The sequence below is a fragment of the Aethalodelphis obliquidens genome, unplaced genomic scaffold (assembly GCF_003676395.1).
Source record: "Aethalodelphis obliquidens isolate GAN/ISIS:26980383/991018 unplaced genomic scaffold, ASM367639v1 scaffold2, whole genome shotgun sequence".
NCBI classification, from domain to species: domain Eukaryota; kingdom Metazoa; phylum Chordata; class Mammalia; order Artiodactyla; family Delphinidae; genus Aethalodelphis; species Aethalodelphis obliquidens.
In genome coordinates, this window is record NW_020837946.1 from 7,960,679 (window position 1) to 7,985,610 (window position 24,932).

The 24,932-nt window shown below is 46.4% G+C and overlaps 1 protein-coding gene across 2 annotated transcripts in view; it reads left to right on the top strand.

Annotated features, from left to right (window-relative positions):
- Nucleotides 1-11,749, top strand: part of PDE6D (phosphodiesterase 6D) — a 52,134-nt gene extending 40,385 nt beyond the window's left edge. Inside the window, exons 1-5 of one of the 2 annotated variants that reach the window (XM_027118505.1) lie at nucleotides 776-906; nucleotides 7,664-7,752; nucleotides 8,303-8,428; nucleotides 9,166-9,271; nucleotides 11,154-11,749. In XM_027118505.1, the coding sequence (XP_026974306.1) occupies nucleotides 7,671-7,752; nucleotides 8,303-8,428; nucleotides 9,166-9,271; nucleotides 11,154-11,235 (396 nt within the window). In that variant the 5' untranslated portion in view covers nucleotides 776-906; nucleotides 7,664-7,670 and the 3' untranslated portion in view covers nucleotides 11,236-11,749. Of the gene's footprint in view, nucleotides 1-775; nucleotides 907-7,663; nucleotides 7,753-8,302; nucleotides 8,429-9,165; nucleotides 9,272-11,153 lie in introns of those variants that run through there. The other variant, XM_027118493.1, reaches the window with a different exon arrangement.
- The last annotated feature ends 13,183 nt before the right edge of the window (nucleotides 11,750-24,932 follow it).

The window sequence follows — 24,932 nt, forward strand, 5'->3', positions numbered from 1 at the left end:
CCTAGGGGCACAGACTTAGGAGTCGGGCAGATTTGGATTTAGAAACTGCTGGAACCTGAGTGGTCCCAAGAGTCTCTCTGAGGAGGTGCCACTGAAGCCAGTACCTGAGGGTGTAAAGAGTAAGGGCAGAAGCTCTTGGACGGGCATCACCCAGGCAGAAGAGACTACTGTCTCGGAGACAGAGGAAGGAGCCCACTGTGACCAGAGGATAGTGACTGGGGACCTTGGAAACCATGGAAAGGACTCCATTTTTTTTTTAAGTGGAAAGGAAAAAATGGGATTGACATCTAATTTGCAGTCCTAAAAAACCACTTCCTTCTGTGAGGAGAATGGGTTGGAGGAGGAGTCAGGAATGGAAGCAAGGAGGCCAGATTGGAGATGATAATTAATAATAATAATAATAGTTAACACACTGCTTACTAAATGCCCAGGGACTGTTCTAAGCACTTTACATGAACCAACTCATTTAAGTGTGCTTCCCCGTTAGCACCCTCTTTCATTCTCGAAAGTACCACACATTTTTTTGAAGTCTAGTTGCTGCACAATATTATATAAGTTACAGGCATACAATAAATATAGTGATTCACAATTTTTAAAGGTTATACTCCATTTATAGTTATTATAAAATATTGGCTATATTCACCATGTTGTTCAATATATCCTTGTAGCTTATTTTATACCTAATAGCTTGTACCTCTTACCCCCCCTACCCCTATATTCCCCCTCCCTATTCCCTCTCCCCCCTGGTAACCACAGTTTGTATGATAAATTCCAGGAAACTATGAATCAGCCAATTAACATTTTCAGAGGGGCTGATAGTTGGAGTGTTCAGTCTCCTCTACCCATCATTTTCAAATCATCCTATGAAAGCCACTAACCAAGACAACTCTACAGTACAATATGAAGGTAGGAAAAGCTGTGGAATCTCATCTCTAAACTTCCTGAGGCCCTTCCTTTTTGTTCCCTTCTGTCTTAACCCTGTCTCTTGGTTCTGAGTTTATGTGGGCATTTCTATTTGTCTCTTTTTCTCAGTGTCTTTTTTTTTTTTCCTTTAACTCTCTCCCTTGAGTCTCTTTCCCTGTTTGTGTGTGTTCTGTGTTTCTTTCCTCTTTACCCTCTTTGCCTTCCCCATTCCCTCTCTCTATTCTCTTCCCTTCCCCTAATCTCATTCATTCTTTCTTCCTCCCTCAACTGGCCGGTGAGGTACTGGCATGTACAGTGAATGTGTTCTGCTTGATATATAAAAATTGATATTGACAATTTCCGTTTAAAACTAATTAAGGCTCCCAAAAGCCAGTGTACTCCTTCCAAAATGCTTCTATAGATGATTGTTACAAAGTATTTTAAATCTTTTTATCGCAGTTCCTGCATTCACATCTCTGGAGGAAATTTACCTAGTACCCCACTCATCTAACTGGTTTCTTCCAATCCCCACACCTTCCCTTCTTACTCCACCACCACCTCCCGACTGCCTTCTCTACCTCAGGTCTGTCCCCAGCTCCTGCTCTGGACTGCACCTAAATCATACCAGACCACATGTTGAGCCAAGTGTCTCTCATCCTTCCATAATGTTTGTCTTGGTTTCTTTCCTTTGTTACCTTTCTGAGGCTTGATACTTTACAAACTATTGCTTTTGCTCTGAAGCTTATTTTTAAGCTGCTCTTACTTTTACGTATGAGTGCTTCCTTTGCCTGCCTAGTTCCGAATAGCGGCTACCAGGGACAGCTCTCTTCCAAGCAGAGGCTCCCTTAGTAACGGGCATTCCTTTGTGCTCATCCTGCATATAAATCACCAGGGAGCTTTTAAATGAGAAAAGACCTGGCTGACCCAGAAGGTGGTATTTATAAATAGTCCTCCAGCCCCCCCTCTTTAAAGCTTGTCCACCTAATCCTCTCCTCTCTCAAGATTGGAAGTGACTTGACCTTTGAGTCTTAAAACTCAGGCTCTTTTTCTTTTAAAAATCTGGTTGGCAAAAAGCTGTTAAAACAAAAATGTTCTCGGCAGGATGATGATCAGTCATGAGAGCTTGCCTTTCATTTCTGACATTTTCAGCCAAATATGCTTCCTCTTCTGTGGACCAATTTTTCACATTGTTATTATTTTAAGACACTTACCTCAATAATTTTTATTTCTTTTTACTGATAGGCTATCATGGATTTGTATTTTTATGATTTAGAAAGCTGTTCCCAAATGACTGCATCTCTATCATGAACTAAGAGCCTTCCTTTTCACTCCTAAAATCACAGAACTTGGAGGGGCTCTAAGTAGCCTCAATCCCAGCATCACTGGATAGAGCTCTGTTATATTTCCCTAATGTTGTATTATTTACTGAAGCTAAAATCTCATAGGTTTTTGTTAGGATTATGAAATGAAGCACATGATATAGACACTAATAGATAGTGTCTATTTACCTAGTACCCCACTCATCTAACTGGTTTTTTCCAATCCCCATGCCTTCCCTTCTCACTCCACCACCACCTGCCAACTGCCTTCTCTACCTGAGGTCTGTCCCCAGCTCCTGCACTGGACTGCACTTAAATCATATCAGACCACATATCTGATTAGGGTACATGCAGGAACTGCCTAATTGTTGAATTGGCCAAAGATTTTCTTTTTACTATATTTCCCAAAAAGATAATTAAGTCCTTAATCTGATTATTTATAAAGAGAAGAGTTGCTTATATTAGATATACCATGTGTTTTTAGCAGCCTCTCTCCCTTGTTATAAAATGGAGGAAACTTAAATTCACTATCCACTATCAGAGAGAATACTCTAATTTAAGGTTGTTTTCTTTTCATCCCCTAACGGATGGAAGAGTAAGTCCTGGTCCCAGGCTTTTCTTTGCTGACTTGGGCCAGGAGTAGTAATTCTTTTTCTAGAAGCTACTAGGTCTGATCCATCTGTTGCTTTGTGGGGAGAACCCCTTCCCCAAGGCTTTTCTTGCAGTAGTTTTGCTGGAATGTCCTACTTGCATGTGAGCCTGGAACTTTAGAAGTAATTTTAGTTCTGTTATTTAATTTAAGAAAGTTTGGTGTCCAGTGTGGCTGTATTTGTACATAAGAGACTATCTGTAGAAAAAGAATAAAAAACGTGTACACAGCAGGTTGAATAAGTACTGTGTCTTCTGAAAACCTTGGGCTTAAGTGTCTAAGGCAGTTCTGTTTAGACCAGCGCTCAGCGTGGACTTGCTAGAGCGTAGTATCTGTTGTTTTATTTCTCCAGTTGGGGAAGCTGTCTCTTAATATATGGAGACTCTAGAATGGGTAAGAATATGTGTTAAAAAAGAAAAAGAATATGTGTGGTAATTAGAATTGTAAGACATGGCCTAAGCAAGTATGGATACTTTTGACTTGCTTTTGGATTTAGTTGTTAAAAAAAAGTGGAGTGTAGAAATATGAAACAGAGGAGAGAAAACCACGTAGGTACAGCAGAGCAGCAGTATTCAGCAATACAGTGAGCATACAAGGAGGGTTTATTAGGATTATACACGTGGAGAGGAGAGTAGCACAACGAACACAACTTCAAAGCAATGGTGGGTTCATGTCGGGGGACAGTGCACAAGCAGACCAAGGGCATAGGAAGTTTAGGGTACCCATCACATTCAAGGCACACTACTAGATAACCCTTGGTTCTCTTTTGTGACTTTTTTTTATATAGCAGCAAAACTTAGAAAGAATCTCTCCAGAGGGTTAAATGTAGTACCATTAAGTACGTAATGATGCTAATCAACTGTGTTGTTCAGGGTTCTTCACTGCAAGCTACCAAACAGTGGGAAAGGCCCTCAAAGGCTCTCTGGTGCTTTCAGAACTGACTGCAGTTGGAGGAACAGGGGAAACACTGCAGAAAAGGTGGGGTTGGCACTACCTGCTGCCCCACCCTGAAGAAATGCTGACTTTTCCTCAAATCCTTGTGTGACTACAGCTTCAGGGTCCCAAGTGTCCAAGCCTAGGTCACGTGCTTGCCCCCAGCTGCACCATGACCAGGAGAGAAGGATCTGGATCTTCTAGTTGCTGTAGTGCAAAGCAGTCACTGCCTCCCATGGGGGAAAGGAGGCTGCAGGGTGCTGGTTGGGAAGAAGTTTTGGTTGCTAGACAGCAAAAAAAAAAAATAAGGCATGTAAACTGTATCTATCTGAAGCTCAGTGTCTTCACAGATATTAACCATCTTTCTCAGGCTCAGCCAGCATGCATGGAGAATATTAATTTCATTTTCCTTTAATGATTTGTTCATTGTTTTTAAAAACAAAGACAAAATAACTTGGGACTATCTTTTTAAATTCAATCTTTATCAAAGTTGTATGTGTACATCATTTAGAGTCATAGTTCTACCCAGTTTCTAATGAAGAACAGCATTCCATGTGCTCCCATTCCTATTTTCTACTCCCCAGAGAAAACTATTTTCAATTCTTTCTAGCTGATTTATTTGGTATTAATCTTGATATTTCTAAATAGCACACTGTGGTTATGTCTTAATGTTTCCGTTTTGGGCATTATTTATCAACTTCCCACAATGGAAATGAGTTTTGTTCTTTCTCAACACTTTATGCTTAATCACACATACACTCTCTTCTCCTTCCCCCATCCTCCCAGGATAATTGTATTGGATCCATAGCCTGTGTTTTTATTATCATTACATCAACACTGTTTGCAATGAAGCCATGTAGTATAATGTGACTACTACTTTCTCCCAGGACCACCTTTGATTTTTCCCTGATGTTAATAATTGTCTTGGTTTTTTAATTCATTTGCTTCAATTTTCTATACTTCTCACTGATGTGACCCCCAAATCTCCCCTAACTGAATAAATCCTCTTTCCATATAAACACATTAGATATTCTATGAATTTCATCTTTTTTTTTAAATTTCATCTTTTAATTTTTTGGGTTTTTTTGGCTGCACTGGGTCTTCGTTGCTGCGCGCAGGCTTTCTCTAGTTGCGGCGAGTGGGGGCTACTCTTCGTTGCAGTGCGCGGCTTCTCATTGCAGTGGCTTCTCTTGTTGCGGAGCACGGGCTCTAGGCGTGCAGCCTTCAGTAGTTGCAGCAACGCGGGCTCAGTAGTTGTGGCTTGCGGGCTCTAGAGTGCAGGCTCAGTAGTTGTGGCGCACAGGCTTAGTTGCTTCGTGGCATGTGTATCTTCCCGGACCAGGGATCGAACCCATGTCCCCTGCATTGGCAGGCGGATTCTTAACCACTGTGCCACCTGGGAAGTCCAAATTTCATCTTCTTAAAAAGAAATCTCTTCCTAAGTGTTCTGACTTGCTCCCCTCTGGACCCTGGACCAGTCACCCTCCAAGCCTGCTAAGGAGCTATTGTCTTGGGGTCTCCTTCAACATCACTCTAAGGACCCCTTTACCTGTCTCTTGTTTTAGATCCCTTGCTTCCTCGATTCAGTGTCATCCTCTTCCTTGGTCTTCCCTGTCATTTTGAAGGAGCATGTTACCATTCGTTTCTTTTTTTTTTTTTTTTAAATTAATTAATTATTTATTTATTTTTGGCTGTGTTGGGTCTTTGTTGCTGCTTGCAGTCTTTCTCTAGTTGCAGAGAGCAGGGGCTACTCTTCGTTGTGGTATGCAGGCTTGTCATTGCGGTAGCTTCTCTTGTTGTGGAGCGTGGGCTCTAGTTGCGTGGGCTCTAGTAGTTGTGGCCCATGGGCTTAGTTACTCCGCAGCATGTGGGATCTTCCTGGACCAGGGATCGAACCTGTGTCCCCTGCATTGGCAGGCAGATTCTTAACCACTGTACCATCAGGGAAGCCCACCATTCGTTTCTTGCGAAAGTAAAGGTTTTTTTAGTTTTAGGAATCATTTCCTTGAGAATTTTAAAGGCACTGCTCCATTTTTTTCTGTCCTCCAGAGTCCCTGTTGAAAAGTCTCATTCATTCTGATTTTGACCCTTTGCGTAACAACTTATTTTCCCTCTGGAAGCTTCTCTTTAACCTTGATGTTCTGCAAGTCCACAATGATGTGAGTTGGGCCCTCGCTGGACCTTTTCTTGAATTCATTTGTTTGATGACTTCCTCTCCTTGGTGTTTTCTGTTCTTTCTCAAATTCCTGCTAGTTAGATGTTGAACCTCTTGTACTGATGTCCAGTTTTTGCATCTTTACTCTCCTGTTTTTTATCCTTGTAGTCTTTTTCTTTTTCTTTCTGAAATAATCTCTCAACTTTGTCTTCCAAACCTTGTGTGGAGTTGTTTGGTTCTGCTATCAAAATGTATATTTTCCTAGAGTTTTTTTTGTCCTCTGAACATACTTTTTTTATTTAATTGGTATCGTTGATGCATTTATTGTATGATGAGCAATACAGAAACAAGAAAATATAAATATATAAGTTAGAAGGCATTTTCTGACTGAAAGAGATAATCAGTTGACCAGTCTCAAAAGTTGTAACCTTGAGCCAAAGAAAAATCACCTAAAATACACAAAATTCAATGGTATACAATTTTTAGTACAGTATTTATAAGGATTATGTTTTTTTTAAGATTTTTTTTTTTTTTTTTTGGCTGCTTCGGGTCTTAGTTGCAGCACACGGGATCTTCGTTGAGGCATGTGGGATATTTTGTTGCGGTGCACGGGCTTCTCTCTAGTTGTGGTGCGTGGGCTCTGTAGTTGTGGCGCGTGGGTTCCAGGGCACGTGGGCTCCGTAGTTTGTGGCACTCGGGCTGTGTAGTTTGTGACACTCGGGCTCTCTAGTTGAGGTGCATGCGCTCAGTAGTTGTGGTGCACTGGCTTAGTTGCCCCACAGCGTGTGGGATGTTAGTTCCCTGACCAGGGATCGAACCCATGTCCCCTGCATTGTAAGGTGGATTCTTTACCACTGGACCAGCAGGGAAGTCCCTGTAAGGATTATGTTTTGCTGGTTGTTTTTGTGTTTGTTTTTAATGCTCATTTTTAAAAGTTTATATCTTCCTCTGTAGTCTTTTTTTCCCTCTAAGTTGCTTTTCTTCCTCTTTGTTTTGGTCTGTCTTTCATAGTAAATGCTTTCTTGAGTTTCTAGTGATCCTTGGTTATCTTCTCACATTTAAGAGCAGGCCACTAAAAAGTTACTTGAGAGGTCTGAACTTGTGAGTAAAGCTTATGGACTGTGATCTTCACTGTAGGGCAATCTGCCTGAGTCATTTACTGGAATTTCTCTCATATCTGTTTCTTTAGGTCTTTTATCTTGGCTGGTCATATTCTGTTGGAAAATTTTAAATTTTGCACTGTTCATTTTCTACCTCTTTCTTGCAATTTCTAGATGTGTACAGTCTGAGTTTTCATGTTGTAGACAAAAATATCTCCCCTGGGTCTCTGCTTTTTCCTTTAAATGCCTTTTGTACTCTCCTAAACATTCTTTTTTTTTTTTTTTTTAAATATTTATTTGGCTGTGCCAGGTCTTAGCTGCGGCAATCAGGATCTTCATTGCCGCATGCGGCATCTTTAGTTGCGGCATGTGGGATCTAGTTCCCTGACCAGGGATCAAACCCGGGCCCCCTGCATTGGGAACATGAAGTCTTAACCACTGAACCACCAGGGAAGTCCCTCTCCTACACATTCTTATTTGCTTTCTTGGCACTTAGCAGTTAGGCCCACTTGCTAAAAAATAAACAAGAGTTGATAGGAGCAACACCTAGAGTACAAAGTAGGAGTCACTTCAGTGCCTTGTTTTTCCTTAATATATTGATCAGAAATTGGATGAACCTTCGGGATGCTGAGACAGGGAAGATACTCTGGCAAGGAACAGAAGACCTGTCAGTCCCTGGAGTGGAGCATGAAGGTACTTTCCACCCTTTGTCTGCACAGGGCTGATGACGCAGAGCAGGCCTAGGCATCAGGGAACTGAGTTAATGGAGACCCACCAGGGGACGGGCCTCTGCAGGCATAGCACGTCAGTCCACGTGGTGCTGAGATGTCTAGTTTCTTTCTTATGTTTCTTTCTCCTACTTCCCAAAACCCACCTCGTGCTGAAATTTTAGCATTAGAACATACCCAAAGATACAAAGATCTCAACTTTTTTCTGAAAGAAACTTTGTGTTTTTATCTCCCTGAAATAAAAGAAAAACCAAGGGAACCGAATAGAAAGAAGGTTCCCATTCAGCCCCTTTCCTGATAAGAGGAGCTGGGTACGGCCTTTAGATGCACTAAATCTATTGTTCCTTGAAGATCTTTCAGTCAAATGCACTGGACCAGTTTGGGACCTCTGCCTTTAATTAAAGTGTAATTCTGTTACCAAGGCATTTTATGAAATTTAACATAGATAATATACGCTCTAAATCATCTCTAAGAAGCTCCCAGAAATGCTTTCAATATTTCTTTTTCTTTACCAGCCCGTGTTCCCAAGAAAATCCTCAAGTGCAAGGCAGTGTCTCGAGAACTGAACTTCTCTTCAGCAGAGCAAATGGAAAAATTCCGCCTGGAACAAAAAGTTTACTTCAAAGGGCAGTGCCTAGAAGGTATTCTGCTGCCAACATGCCTGAAATCTGGGCTTAGGGACAAAATCTGGACAGGGACAGAAGTCAAGACCCAGTGAACTAAAGCACTGCTTTGATAACATTTATTTTGCAACTCAGTTTGTGATAGGGTTCCTACACCCTGGCAGACTGGGGAGCCCTGGCGAAAAGAAGCAAAAACAAAGCTGGCAACTACAAGGGGCTCTGAGCCCAACAAAAGGGTTACTGACCCTGGAGGGCCTGAGGGTGGTGCCTGCTTTGTCACTGGCGTGGTATTATAACATGGTCACAAGGAAGCTGCTGGTTAGGGCCTGGTACAGTGCTCTCCATACCGTCTTGTACAGATTTGACTGGCAAGGCCACTCTGCATTGAGTTTTTACCGTGAAGTCTAAGAGTGTACATATGTGTCTTAGAGCTGAAATTCCAAGTGAAAAGGCCTGTTCTGTACTTCCATACTTCCTGGATGTATATAATTTACATCCAGCCTACTGCTAAGAAAATATTGCTGGCCCTAGTGCTTTAGATCCCAGAGCATAGGGAGCAGGCCTCTAGTGTGGTTCAGGGGACACAGCCGGAAGGGGGCTTCCATGTCCTTTCTTATGCCTCTGGCCTGGGAAGTTTCTGATGGCTTCAGTGGTGCTTCCTGGGGTAGGAAGAGGCTTGCCCTAAAGGATGGGGACATGGAGCCCTGAGACTCTGCCCAGGGTGCCAGCTCACCTGCTTTTCCTTCTTCCTTCAGAATGGTTCTTCGAGTTTGGCTTTGTGATCCCTAACTCCACAAACACCTGGCAGTCCCTGATAGAGGCAGCGCCCGAGTCCCAGATGATGCCAGCCAGCGTGCTAACGTGAGTGAGCGGGCCGCAGGAACTGTGGAGGTGTCTAGAAGCAGGAATTCCAGGCACGTGGGACTCGTGGTCCCGTTCAACAGGCAGGCAATCTAGGTTGAGAACAAGGGTAAAAGAGTATCCAGTGGTATCTGAAGTTACAGCTTACTGACTTTTGTCATGTGAAAAAGACAGTGTGATAGAATGGAAAGAATTAGAAACTTCAGATTAAACCTTTAGACTAAATTCCTGATTAACCATGACTAGCTGTGTAATCTTGGACAATGTACTTTACCTCTCTGGGCCTTATTCTCCTCCTCTCTAAATGTAGAATTAATAATTATCTCTTACAGAGGTATAGTGCAGATAAAATGAGATGATATGGAAGGAAACTGGCATATAATATATATTAAGTCTATGCTAATTGGCTCCCTTTCCTTACTATCAAACTTCTGCTGCTCTGTACTTTGTTTGAATGGCCTTCGGTGGAATCTGGCAAAGTCCTAATTCTGTTTTAGAGGATAATATTTGGTTATAGTTTTTCAGAGACTAGCTTACAATTTTAATAGATATGCTTCCAGCTCAAAGAATAATTAGTTTGTCCTTTGTCCCCAAAAGTCAGTCAATAACTGCCTACCTACCATTTTTCTCTTGGGAAAAGATTTTAGTCTTTTAAAAGTTTTAGCAATATTGCCTAGTAACAAATTATTCACACAGATAACTGTGCAATATTGGATCATCTCTTTAAACAGGTCCTTTATGAAAGCCACATTGAATTTGTAAATAGAGGTTATTTATTTTATAAGTCTTGAATAGATTTTTAATTTGTATAATAGTACGTATTTTTATATTCCATCAACCAGTCAGATCTTGAGTTCCTTATTTACCTATTTTATAATTAATTACTAGCAAGAAGATATCTGCTGGATATTAATTACCCTGGGAAAGTACAGTGTCATATGTAGAAGGGCATTTTTTAGATTTTATTAACCATTATTTGACTTATTCTTGTCCAGGCCTGATTTCTTTCAGGTATTAACACCACTAAGTCTGTGATAACATATTTAGTTTATTTAAGTTATGTCTTACTTTTTAGAACCCCAGAGTAGTACCACTGTTGCCTTTAACTTAGTACAAGAGTAGTTTGATTTGGAAACACTGAGGTAACCACCAAGAAAAATGAAATTGCACACTGTATACAATACAGGTGTATTGTTTGGGGTTCTTAAGCCATAAGCCATAGAAACTGACTCTGGCTTACAGGACAGCGTTGAAAGGGTAGGGCCGAGACCTGAGAAACTCGAAAGATGCAGGTGGCAGGAACTGTGGATGGTTTCCTCAAGGAGCAGCTGTGGGAAGGATCTTGCTCAGGGGAGAGAGTCTGATTGGCCCAAATTACATCCTGTGCCCACCCCTTTGCCAGGTGAGGGGGGAGCCACTTGGTTGACCCATGGACTGGGGATAGGGTGGTTCCCCAAGAGAAGAACAGAGTGCTGTTACTCAAAGTGAGGAGAATAGATGCAGGACAGGCCAACCCACAGCTGTCCACCAGAGTAAGTTTTATAGGAAAAGATACGTCCGCAGGTTTCCATGTGAATCAGAAAGTCAGGCATATTTATAGGCACTGCTGTGTGCAAAGCACTCTAAGGGCCTTAGGTATACTGTGGATTAACACATGCTCCCTCTTATGATTTCTGAACTTGAAGAAGACCTACCTAGTCACATAAGTTAAATGTCATGTTAGACATCTAACCCCAATGGACACAGATTTTAACATCCCCAAGCCAAGGTTATAGGTGAGTGCATGTCCACAGGCCCAGCAGACCCAGATTGAAACCACTTTGTGGAAATGAGATCTGTTGTCTAACACGCTCACTCTTTCGCCCTCTCTTCTTACTTATAGTGGAAATGTTATCATAGAGACAAAGTTTTTTGACGACGATCTTCTTGTAAGCACATCCAGAGTGAGACTTTTCTACGTTTGAGAGAAGAATATGTGTGCATTTCAAGAATTCATTTTTTTAGGGGGAAGGAGGAAACTGTTTACTTTTTTCCTCTATACATTTGATTTTTGACACTTCCACCCCTAATTCCCTCTACGGCAAAACCCACCTGTGGCCACCAGGGGACCAGCTCTGTGTAGGTAACCAGATGGCTTTTTTCTCTCAAGCCACCATCTTCAACTGACCAGATTAAACTCCCAATCCCGGACCAGGGCAGAGGGCATGCCTCAACTCCTTCTTGGAGTAGACACGGGGACAAACACATACCACAAGCTGTTCCCGTCACCCTGCCTCCTTCTTGGGCCCTGCAGGCAACACATCTTCCTTTGGCCCCTGGTTTTGGAAAAGTTCAAGTTCCTGACCCACGTTTAGTTTTTTCCTACCATTTCTATTTCATACATTCTCATACATTTAACTTGTAAAATAGACTGTGATATTATTGTTACATAGTGAATTAAAACATATGAATTAAAATATTCCTATGTCTTTAGCATGGCATTGCTTTCATCTCTCCTTTTTTTGGAATGTGAACCTGGCTCCATGATGGGAAGAAAGACATTTAACAGACCAGACAGTAGGATCACAGCTATATTTTACTCCAGAGATCAACTGATAGATCTTGTGGTTCCTGAGTGCTTCAGTTGCTGCTTTCCAAGAAGGTACAACATACCTGAACAAGACCCATGACCTTGACATTTGTCTTTTAGATGTGATATTTCATGGTTCTCTTCCACAACATACATGCACCCTCTGCTTGTTTGTACTGTTTTTAACTTTTTCCCTTCTTTTATAATGTGCATTTGTTCAAGAAGTTTCCAGAAAGGTTAGAAGTTCTAAGTTGGTAGAGTAAGGACTCTTATTCCTAAATGAGAAACTAGAATTTTCAAAATGAAGAAAAGATCTCCCTAAACTCAACTGGAGAACAATGGGAAGGCATCCAGGATGGGGTGGGATGCTGAGAGGCCTTAAAACCAGTGGTCAGAGGAAGCCCATGTGACAGAGAAGTAGTTATATCTGCAGTGCTTCCAAGTCTGACAATAGAGAGAAAACTAAAAAGGGCTCTCTTTCAGGAACTTAGCTCTGAGCTACCAGTAGCCTTCACTGTCCTTTATAAAATACCAACAATTAAGTTTTCTGGTTCCTCCTGTAGTAAGGTCTGAGGCCAGAGGAGGGAAAATACACCGAGAGATGGGCTCTCCTTGGTGTAGCCCCTGCTCCTAGATTCCTGCTCTCCTTCCATCTGTTACCGCAAAGGGCCTGTTTGCATATGTGGGTGGGGAGGAGAAGCAGTACATTTTTAGTACACTATCGCCATCTTTCAGTGATGACTCCATTCTTCACATTAGATCTGTTATCTTCAAAAACTAATTTTTAAATACCAAAGGTTGGATAAAAAAACAACAACAAGGTAAAAGTGAATCAAGCTTTTCTTTTGCTTTCCAAAACTGCCATGTCTTTTCTCAGAGTGGACCTGTCTCCTTCCCTTTTCCTGGACTATATCTTCTCCCCAGAGTCCCATCAAGGAAGGCTGTCAGGGGCCTGGACACATGCTGATGGAGAAAGGACTTCCCAGGGAAGGCTTCTCCACCCGCTTAGACCTCCTTCACTGCCCTTCTCCACTCACTCACCCAGCCAACAGTCAGGGACACACTTCTTTGCTAGCCGCTCTGAGAAAAACAAAAAGAATCGTAGTCCAGTCGTTCTTAGAAGCTTGCCATCTCTCCAGGTACATGTGCTCAGGCAAAATTGCTCATTTTATCATGAAACAAGCAAGACAAAAGAAGCGTGTGCCTCAGGCACAATACTGATCAAGGGGTGCAAGCGTGGGTGGGATTTGAACTGATGGGAAGGATCGCTGAATGCTATGGTGGGAGGAGAAGGGAAGTGGTACAGGCCAGGGAAGAAGTCAGGCAAAAGGAGAGGGAGGACACGGGAGCTGCAGGGACCAGGGCCCTAGGTAGGTTAAGGTCAGCCCTTGTAGGGTGGGTGCTGGTCCAAATGCCTGAAAATATGGAGGGTTTGTGGATATATTAAAGGCCACAAAATGTTATTGGAAGGAGAAGCATACAGATCAGGCCTGGCACAGTGACAGCCACTGGTTCTCAGACATCTATGGCACCTGCCCACACCCAGAGATTCTGACTCAGTATGTGTGGGTCCCAGAAATCTGCCTATGGAAGCACCCCAAGTGATTCTGCTACAGGTGTTCTGTGGACCGTATTTTGCAATACTGGTAGAGGCATTTAGTGAATATTAGAGACATACCTGTGTACACTGGTGGCCATAAGATAAACTGAGATCTCCAAGCATGCTTAAGGAACAAAGGGTGGTCCCAGTTCTGCCCTGTGCCAGGGAGGGGAAGCTTTCAGTTGCTCAGGGCAATCAAGAGGAACTTTAGCGTCTTCAGAGGAGAGGACAGAAGAATCCCAGGCAGCATGGCCTTGGAGAAAGACTTGAGAGAACTTAGAGGATCTGTCAAACATAGATTTCTATTTAGAGAGTTTTGGTTAAGGTTTCCTGTGTGATGTGAGTAAACAGTCTCGTCCATCTTCCCATCTGTTCTACTGGCCAGTGTGCTGAGTGACTTCTGTGATGGAGCACATGGGGAAGCACTGAGTCTGGCCCTGGTTGGGCATGAGGGGTGGAGGAATCACAGTCTACCGAAGAGGATCTAGCCACATTCAGGCCACACTTACAGGCCTGTTATGTATATCAGTAAGATGTCGTGTGAGGCACAGGCCGGCCTTTCCTGAGCTTTGTCCCTAGTTGAGCAATTATAAGTGCCTGCCATAAGAGAAGGACAAGGTGGGCATTTAAAGGAAGAAGAGATTACATGCAGTTCAGAAAAATCAGGAAAGCCCTCTCTTCTCTGGATCCTTCAACTCTCAGCCTACAAAATATGTTCAAGTTGCCCTAAAAAAAATAAGCTTTTATAAATAAGGCTTTCCTTCAGTCCCGCATGGCCTTCAGCTCCCGCTCCCTCCTTTTCTTTCTCCAGATTCAAACCTCTTGGAATTGTCTCCACTCACTCTCTGCACCCCCTACCTCTCATTGACTCCTCAACCCACGGCTTTCTGGCTCTGGCCTGTGGCTTCCTCTCCTTCGAGGCATCAGTGAACTCCACTGAGCCACTGCCCCCGTCCAGTCCTTCTTGCTTTATCTGCTGGGACTCTGGGAGCCCCTTTGCTGAGTGTCTGTTCCTTACCCCTTTGCAGGCTCTTCATTTTCCTCCAGCTGCCTTGTCCCTAAAATGTTTGTTGGTGGATTTGGGATTTTTTTTTTTTTAGCTATTATATATTGAGAAAATGCTTGTGCAAATTCTTCTTCTTTATTTTTTTGGCCGCACCTTGCAGCATGCAGGATCTTAGTTCCCCAGCCAGGGATCAAAGCCATGCCCCCTACAGTGGTAGCTCGGAGTCCCAACCACTGGACCACCAGGGAATTCCCACTTGTGCAAATTCCTTAAGCATTATACATTCACTGCATGCATATTTATTGAACACTTTTTATGTACCAGACACTTGTTGGACAAGATGAGTGAAGTCCCTACCATTAGATTCTAATGAGAGGAGACAGAAAGCAGATAATTTCAGATAGTAGTCAGTGCTCTGAAGAAAACAGGACAGTGCAAGGGCAGCATGTCTGAAATGAGGAGGTGAAGAAACAGAAAGAAGTCAGCATTCAGCTTTTGACCCCAAAACAGGATTGACGAGTCCCCAGCAAGTCAACAGTCTGGAAAGCCAGGATTTACTCAAAGGAAAAGATTTTTTAAATCCCTTAACCTATCATCAGCAAAGTAAGAACCAGATGTGCCACACTTGATACTACAAAGGACTCAGGGTATGACAGGGAAGGCCCTGCCTTGTGGGAGGAGTGACAGCCTCCCCTTCCACCCTGCGAAGGATGGAGAGGAGGAAGCAGGGCAAAGAGGCCCAGTGCTGATGTCCTCGCTTTCCTCCACCCATCAGGCCTGGGTGGAAAGGCTGGATAGAAACATCTGCCCAGGTGTGGGGGAAAGATGAGAACTTCCTAGAGGTTAGTGGGGAGGGTTGGCTGCCCAGCAATCCAGTAGACGGAGGCCTATTCACTTAGCTTCATAACCATCTCCCCTATAGTGTCCTCCATGCCTACCACCCCGGCCGCAGTTCCTATATCCATCTGGGGCGAGTCTAGCTGATGGCATGGCCTCCCCTTGTGATTTATCCTTCACATCACAACCAGAGAGCCCCAGGATGTGCATCTGCTCACCAATTCCTGGGTATTGTCGAGTTTATTTTTAGAATTTCTTGCTAGTGACCTGGTAATTGTTTTGCAGCATTCAAAATGCACTGTTAAAATGGTCCTCAAAGTGAAAACATTAAATGGATTAGCAGTTCTTTTTGGTGCTTTTGTTTGGTCTGAAACTGAGCAGCTTCAACTATAGCTTTGAATAAACTGAGGGATGCAATGCAGTGGACTGAGAAGCAGAAATCTGGTAAATATACTTGGTTCCCAAACCATATACACCAAGGCACCCCGGGCACTGCAGCAAGTTCACAGGGCTGCCGTAGGATCGTTTAGTTTTTTAAGGACATGCAGTGATACGGGACATCTGTCATACACTGCTCAAAATCAACGTGAACAGGAAATGAGGGGAGTGGTGTCCAATCTGATTCCAGGTTTGAGAAGCTGTGCAGTGCCCAGCAGGCACACACACTCCATTAGTAAGTCACTGTGATGATAAATGAAATAAAAATATTTTTTTCTCTCAATCTATGTGGCTTTTCTTTTTCCAAAATAATACAACAGCTACTAAGTTAGGACATAAATACTTAATAAGTTGTTTGGACCTAACTACTTAAGTAGAATTGTTAGTTATTTGTTTTGACCTAGTTGCACCGTGAAAAAAATTGCTGAGACACAAAGATTACTGTAAACAGAGAGCGTTCGGGGATCTCTGATAAAGCCCTTAGTTTAAAATTATGCCTTTCAGAGGATTAGAAACACACATGCAGGGACTTCCCTGGTTTCCCAGTGGTTTTCTGTGCTCCCAACCTCGGGGGCCTGGGTTCAACCCCTGGTCAGGGAACTAGATCCCGCATGCGGCAATGAAGATCACACATGCTGCAACTAAGACCCAGCACATCCAAATGAATTAAATAAATAAATAAATTTTTTTAAAAAGAAAAGAAACCACACGCACACAAACATCACTGGCAGCAGTAGCATCAAATGCATATTGACCACCCAGCTCTGAACTCTGAGACAGCCTTTGGTTCCATGGAATGCTTTTTTTTTTTTTTTAATTTATTTATTTTGGCTACTCGGTGTGGCATGCGGGATCTTAGTTCCCAACCAGGGATTGAACCCAGGCCCTCTGCATGGGGAGCACAGAGTCTTAACCACTGGACCACCAGGGAAGTCCCCCATGGAATGTTTTTATTTTTTTTTAATTAATTTATTTTATTTTATTTATTTTTGGCTGTGTCAGGTCTTCATTGCTGCACACAGGCTTTCTCTAGTTGCGGCGAGCAGAGGCTACTCTTCATTGTGATGCGCGTGCTTCTCATTGTGGTGGTTTCTCTTGTTGTGGAGCTCGGGCTCTAGGCACACAGGCTTCAGTTGTTGTGGTGCATGGGCTTAGTTGCTCTGCGGTATGTGGGATCTTCCTGGACCGGAGATCAAACCCGTGTCCCCTTCATTGGCAGGCAGATTCTTAACCACTGCGCCACCAGGGAAGTCCCCCACCATGGAAGTTCCCCACCATGGAATGCTTTTAAATTGTTGCACTTATTGAAGGAAATGTATTCAAAGTTAAAAAAAAAAAAAAAGGCATTTACTCAAATTCTTAGAATGACTTTATAAGTGACTTGGTTTATTCAAATCATCCCCCAAATAACTCCTCTCAATTACAAGAGGATAAGCAAGATTATTGTCACTTGAATGTTTCAAATATATTATAATGATTACTTTTGTGTTGGGCTAAAGTGTGTATTTTGAGCTATACAGTACGCTCTCTGAATGGTGCACAGGACACCCCTGTATAATCAAGCCGTACATGATTGGTCTACCTATTTACAGAACTGGAATTTCATTTCACTGTTTTGTGTTATTACAGAAGCTGATAATAGTCATTGGTTTTCTTTCATGGTACATTGTTGGTCATACGTATTGGTTACTTGGGGCCCAACCCTTGGCCAGAGTTGTAATCCACATTATCTCTTCTGGCAGATTGTCTACTGATTATTACTCTTTTAATTGGCTTGTATTCAGCAACGATCTATAATGCATCTGGTAGAATTAGGCTAAGGTTTTTCTTGGAGGGTTCACATTTACTTAAAAGTAGACGTTTTATGATATTGAAATGATTTTATGACCATAGTGATCCTCAAGCATTTCCAGGCTCAAATGATATCATTATGGCACAGAATTCTGGGAGCTCAGTTGTGGATCTGGTGGCATTTTGAAGGAGGCGCACAGTCATTTGCAGAGGAAAACCTTGCCTCTGTCCACAAACACCTCCTCTGCCTCCCAGGCAGTCAAGTAGCCACTGGGAGTACCCACTGAAAAATGTCATTGCATAACAAGAGACTACCATTCAGAAGTCAAGGGACTTCCCTGGTGGCTCAGTGGTTAAGAATCCTCCTGCCAACGCAGGGGACATGGATTCGATCCCTGGTCCAGGAAGATCCCACATGCCGCAGAGCAACTAAGCCCGTGCGCCACAACTACTGAGTCTGCGCTCTAGAGCCCATGAGCCACAACTGCTAAAGCCCACGTGCCACAACTACTGAAGCCCGCTCACTCTAAGGCCCGTGCTCTGCAACAAGAGAAGCCACTGCATGGGCTTCCCTGGTGGCGCAGTGGTTGAGAGTCCGCCTGCCGATGCAGGGGACACGGGTTCGTGCCCTGATCCGGGAAGATCCCACAGGCCGCGGAGCGGCTGGGCCCGTGAGCCATGGCCGCTAAACCTGCGCGTCCAGAGCCTGTGCTCCACAACGGGAGAGGCCACAACAGTGAGAGGCCCGCGTACCGCAAAGAAAAAAAAAAAAATGGATTCAGACCACACACACTGTCTCCAAGGAAAGGAATGAGCTCCTGGGGAGACGTGCTCACCCGAGGTTGACTAGTAGAGCAGCTCACCAGGGACAATGTTGACAGAGGGGTCAGAATTGTAGAAACCACTGTCACTTCCTCCTGCGACTGGAACCCACCCTTCCTCAGCCCCTTCAAGGCTAGGTGACTGCCCAGCATCGTTATCCAGCAGGTCACGGCCCTGGGCTCCAGTGGAAACCACAAGAGTCAGACTTGGGACATTGGAGGGAAACTGGCAAAAAGGACCCAGAGAATAACTATGTGAGAAGGTGTAGAAGTTTTCCTAGGATACAGAATGGCATTGAAGCTGAATTTCTATGTCAGAAAAGTACGTACATATTTTGTGAATCTTGATATATAGGGTCAAATGCTTTCTAGAAAGGTTTGTATCAGTTTCCACCCTTTGCTGTCCCTCAACCTACTGATACCAGTCACCTCCTGGGCTGTGTTGACAAAGGGCACTGCCATGAGCACAGGGCCTCCAACCACCTGGCCACCTGCAGCCGAGGGAGCCTGCGTGAGGCTCATGCAGGCCTCTAGGAGCCAGGCTGTGGAACCGCTTCCCAAGAATCCTTTCCCAAAGTCTGCTTAGTTCAGCAAATATTCCCTGAGCCCTGGTGATGGTCCTTGTGCAAGATCAGCTTTTTCTAGACATGACTGTCCTTCAATATGTTAATAGGCTTTCTGTGAAAAAATTCCAGGTCAAAAAAACTTGGGATGAGCTGCATGCTAAACCTTATTCTTGGCAACTCCTTGGTATATTAAAAACCCAGTGAGTTCCGTGGAAAGAAGACACTTTTTAACACTGTTTAGCCCAGCACTTTTCCAAACAGGGGATCTCACCTCTCAGGCACAACTTGGGGCAGAGAGACAGTTGGGAGGCACCAGGCTGCATAAAGATGACGGGTCTCACCTCTTATCCAGGAGCCTCCCAGAGCAATTGAGTTAGTTAAATGAGACTGTTTGGCTATGAGGCACAGCTGGGAACACTGGAAGTTCAATGAGTCCCTGGGAGATCAGAGGACCAGAGAGTACTGCGGTTAGAGATGAGGGAAGGGGGTGCTCCAGGCTGGTGATGCAAGAGGGGCAGCTCAGATGACCCTGGGCCCTCCCTTCCCCCCTGGCTGGGAATGAGTGGAGCAGTACTCTGCAGTCCTGCTGAGAGATGAACAGCTAGCATCATAGCCTCTTCTGAGGCTGATTCACCTCCCTCTGTTCCCTCTCAACCTGGAAACCACACCAGAGAAGCGATCCCCCACACATATGTGCTCCTCCCTCTTCAAGCTGTCTTTGTTCATGGAGGCCTGTTTGGCCTTGGAGACTGGAACCTGGAGCCCTGTATTCTCCTGTTTCCTAGTATGACTCAGAGACCACAGAAAACCCACCCTGAACCAGCCCAAGCTGGGAAGAAATTTACTGACTTGTATAATTAAAAAGTCCAGAGATTGTTCTAGCTTCAGGCATTGCTGGACTCGGGCTCAAGCGATGTCATCAGAACTTAGGGTTCCTCTTCCTCTTGGCTCAATTCTGCTCCTATGTGTGTGGGCTGCAGCCTCAGCTTCTCACTCAGCTGCCTAAGTTCAAGGCTCAGGCCCGAGTTTTTTCCCTTCCCAGCAACTCAATCAAAGATCTCAGGGCTCACTCTGATTGGATCAACTTGGGTCATGTGCCAGCTCTGAGCCAATCAGTAGGCATTGGGGGGTGGGAAGGCTTCAGGTACTGTTTGGCCAGGACTGAGTCACATCCTGCCTGTGGGGCATGATTATGATTGGGGGAGAGGAAATTCTCCAGGAGGCAAACTGGACAGTTTCAGGAAATTATTGCCAAGAGAAGGGTGAAGGCTGCTGGTGGCAAAAACAACAGATGTCCCGAGTACCTTCTGGAATTCTCACCAGCATCTGCTTCCTGCAAGGGATCTGCTCCCTGCCGAGAGCCTCACAGCTGGGCCCCAGCATGGGTGCCTGTGAAATGAGCTTGTCTCAAATGACCACCTGGCACTTCTTGTTGCCATGGGCAGCAGGCTTGATGGAGAGCTCATGAGGGCATACACCCTTCCAAGCTGGGTTCTTGGCTATGCCGAGGACTTCATGGAATCCACACCAGCCACTGGCTGCTAGGCCCTCTCCATAAATAATGCACACATCATTCACCCAGTATATAAGGTCAATGTCCCAGGCAGCCTTAGAATGTTTCAGCCGCATTTCGTAATTTGAGCTTTCATCATCTCTCTGAGCTCAGATCAGACCCAGGCTGAGGTCTCTGGAGAGGAGGTACCTGAGGACAGCCCTGCCCTTGCTTTCAAAGGCTTGAGGTTGGGAGGGACAAGCAGCCACACTGCAGAACTGGACTGCCCCAAGTAAAGCTGTTACCGGGCTTTTCATCCTCCTGAAGCAGCTCCCACCAGGAGGGAACCACAGGGTGGCCAGGGGCCTGAGGCAGGGCAGGGCTGGCCTGCATCCGGGACACAGGAAGCCACAGCGGAGGCTGGACATCAGGGCCCTGGTAGGACTGGATCTAGGAGGGCTTTGGGCCCCTGGGCCAGCAGTGGAGCTGTGGAGAGGTGACCCCAGATGCTGACACTCAGGTCTGGGGCAGACTGGCAGGCAGCTCAGAGTTCCAGGGAGTGCAGCTGGGAAGCCCGGACCCCCACCCCCAATTCCAAGCAGCTGAAGGCCCTAAGGCTGCACTCAGGGCAGCAGCCACTGTGAGCCGTCCTACCATAGGGCCCAGAGACAGCCAAGAGCCGGGCCTGCCCAAGGCGGGTGTTCTGCACACGAAGCCTTTGAACAGAACTAAACAAGAGGGAGCCCAGGGGTCCAGAACCCAGGGAAGGTCCATGGCTCCACAGGAGCCAACCCTGGCCTCAGCTCTGGCTCTGTCTGGGGAGGCCTGGGGTCTCCCCTCCAGGAAAAAAAGGACCAGACCCCTGAGACGGGCCATCAGCGGCCCAGAGGGAAGGCTTCGGAAATGAGCACCGACTTTCATGTCTGACTGAGGTGCCAGCAACAGAGAGGGAGGAAGAGCATGTTGCTGGGGGCTGGGAGTTGCTGTGGCTGCGTTTCCTAGGTCCAGGGGCCACTGAAGGTCTCTTTCCTGGACTGAGCAGAACGCAGGGGAGCCGCATGCAGTTCCCTATGCCCACCAGAGGGCGCCTGTTCCTCACAAATCTTCCAACTTGGGCTCCTTGGGCGCCCTGTCTGCCCTTGGAGGGGACGTTAGGAGTAGGATCAAGGTGACCCTGGGCCCTGAGGGTCCCAGGTAGTGATAAATTGTGTACTAAGCTCTGGACTAGAGACAAGTGGGTTCTGCTGAAGGCAACAAGGGCCGTTCCAGACCAAACCTTTGGAGGTATGAGGCAGTGCAGATGGGAAAGGGGAGCTTTCCCGGGAGCTCAGCGCAGACGTGAGACCCTCAGAAAGGCAGCTCTGGGCCATGGCACATGCCTCATGCTATTCCCTTCCTGAAGAGGAGGAGATGATAGAGGCCCAACAGAGTTCAGTTACTTGCTCCATACGAACATGGCTGCATGTCTGTGTCTGGACAGGGCTAACTAAGCTTCTGTCCTCCTTTCTGGGGGGTTTGGGGGTTATAGTTCCAAACTGGGTTACACCTGATCCCAGCTCCATATGTCATCTGTTATGTGGTCTTCCTAGACCCCTTCCCCTGCCTTGGAGACCGCCTCTAGGCCCCCTCTAGGGCCTGGGGAACATCCTCAGGACGAGCCGCCCTGGGCAGCAGGACAAGGAACATCTGGTCTTGCCTCGAGGGGCCAGCAGCCCAGCCTGGCAGGGCACGTGGGATGGGCACACAGGGTCAGAGGGTCCCTGGTCCCAAAGCCTTGGTCAGGCCTTGACTCAGCAGTTAGGGGATAGCTCAAGGGAACACGTGCAGCCTGGGGCCTCCACACTGCATCCTCACTCCACACTCCACAGGCTCCAGCTCCTGTGAAGGGCGAGGCCCTCCCAGAACACGGGTGCCTGGCAGAAACCACAAGTGTGGGAGAGATGAGGTGTGGAATGCCATCCCACCACCAGGAGGTGTCCTGCTCTGGCTTTCCTGCTCCTCTCTGGATCTCTGGAGCCTAGAACAGCGCCTGGCACAGACAGAGCATTTGGTAAATAAGTGAGTGGGGGGATGAATGAACAAATGAATGGAATGGACAGAATACTTACCATGTGCAGGAAAACTTGGTGAGTAAGAAGTGGCCCCTGACCTCAGTGGCGGACAGCCAAAAAGCACACAAACAGGTAAACATACAAGCTCACAGTGCTTGTATGAGAATTGCTGTGCGGCCAAGGGAGAACTGGGGACTAGGGAAGGCCTCTCTGGGGAAATAACGTTAGTACTGAGGCCTAACACGGAGCAAGTAGTGAGAAGTCTGGGAGCAGGCATTCCTGGGGCGGAAAGAGCAAGTGCAAAGGCCCTGAGGGAGGACCAAGCTTGCCACGGGCACAAGGAGGCTGATGTGGCTGGTGAGTAAGGGAGGCCGGGCAGAGGGAGAGGTGGCCCTGGTGTCGGAGCTGTCACTTACTGGGAGGGACTGTGCCCAGTTTGGTGGGCTCCCTGGTGTGACTAGGCTTGTCTCTCCTGGCTATGCCCTCGCCCTGGCCCACTGTGTTCACACCTCAGCCTTGGTTACTCTGGCCTGCCCAGGCCTCTCTCCCGCCCTCCAGACCTGTGCACACAACAGCCTCAAACACAGTGAGGCCACCACGTGGCACCAGACCTTCAGTTCCTGCCCCTTTCAGGTGTGCCAGAGGGCTCAGGCCTGAGCCTGGGATCCTTGGTGGGAACTGCGTCCAACATCCAATTATGTCATCCGAGTCTAGACGCTTTACCCCACATGATGACCCAGTTCTCTCCCTCCCAGCACCTTCCCTTAATCCAGTCCCCTCCCCAACACTACCTCCGCAGATGTCACTTTAGTGCTTCCCAGCGAGTTTTCCTATTTAAAATCTCCACGCTTCCCCAAATCCTACCTCCGTACCTGGCTCAGATTGCCTGTCCCTGCCTCTACCTTTTGCCCATGTGCCCTCTGTGGCCTCCTGAATCAGGGCTGCCCACGCACTGCTCCTCCCCCACAAAAAACAACCCCCACACGCATCTTTTTTTCATCCTCCTGACCCTTCCAGTCTCAGCGTCAATGCCACCTCCCCCGGGAAGCCCTCCCTGCTTTGTCAGTTCCTCTTGTCCTTGTGCCGAGAGCACCCGTATCAATAGCCCATCTTAAGGAGTTGTAAATTGATACCTGGTTATTAACATTTGCTCCCCCCCATTCACACACCTCACCAACTTGTCTTGAAGACAGATGACTCCTTAATGCAAGTGGTGGGGGCCTGAGAGGGAGGGAGGGAGGGAGGGAGAAGGGTGTAGATGAAATACCCCCCAGTCTTCTTCCATCAGGAGGCGCTGGGGTCCCAAGGCTATGCAAGGAATGCCACGTGGCCAGTGTCAGAGGGCAGGGGTGAGGAGGGAGAGTGTGCAGCTTCTGGGTCCCTACCCCATCCTCTGCCCAGTCAGCCCCCCTGCAGGACAGACTCGGGTACTCCAGGCTGAGGAAAGTGCATTCAGGAGGGACAAGAGGCAGCCAGTGTCATCCAGCCGGCAGAGGTGGGTCCTGCAGCCTCTCCACCTTAAAATCAAATTCCAGGCTCCAACCCTGCGGTTTCAACCCTCCCTGACCCCTGGAGAAGGCATACCACACACCATGGGTGCTTGCAGGGAGCTTCAGCCCATGAAGCTCACCTGTGGGCCCCAGAAGTTTCTTAGAGTGCTCTGAACAGTCACCTCTCTCCCTGAGGGCCTGAGTTTGAGGTCACACTTCATTTGCTCTGACTCACTGCTTACCTATCAAAACAGCTCACCTACCACCCCTGTGTTTAAGAGGTAGGGTGCTGCCCCCTGCCGCCTCACCCCACCAGACACCAAGGTATTTGTTTCTCCTGGAGGCCAGAGTTTGGAAAACGAGGGCAAGGCTGCATTATTGCCCTGGAACTATATCCTAAGGGACCAGAAGGTACCACATGTCACCACCAGGGGGAGCCATTCTGTGGCCAGGAAAATCCAGTAAGGCCTTTGAGGTGAAGGACCAGCTACCAGCTGCCCACACTGGGAGGTGGCATCTCTGGGATCTTTGGCCCTGGGCTCACACACACCCCACCCCACCCCCTGGTTCCACAGAGGGCAGCCCCACTCATAGCTCGTTCCCCCAGAGTGCCTGGAGACGTATACACCTCCTGCCAGGGCAACCGGGTTAACGTGGCAGCACCCAATGACAGGGTCCTAAGAGGCTCCCAGTACAAATCAGTAGGAGGGGACTAACCTGGTAAGTGGCTCCCCTTCCAGCCCAAAGCCCCAGCAGTCCCACCACATCCCACCAGCCAACTGCAGCTCAGTCTTAGACTAGCATGGCCACCCACCAGACCCTGCTGCCCAAGGGGCACATCTCCCCGCCCCCCCGACTGGTGTCTTCAAATCCACTGTCCCCAGGAAGGACAGCTGGGCCAGAGGTCAAGATCCTCCCCTCTTCTCCTTGCCCCCGAAACCAAAAGAAGAAAAACAGAAACCAGAAGAAACCAAAACAGAAAAACCAGGCTTGAGACAGC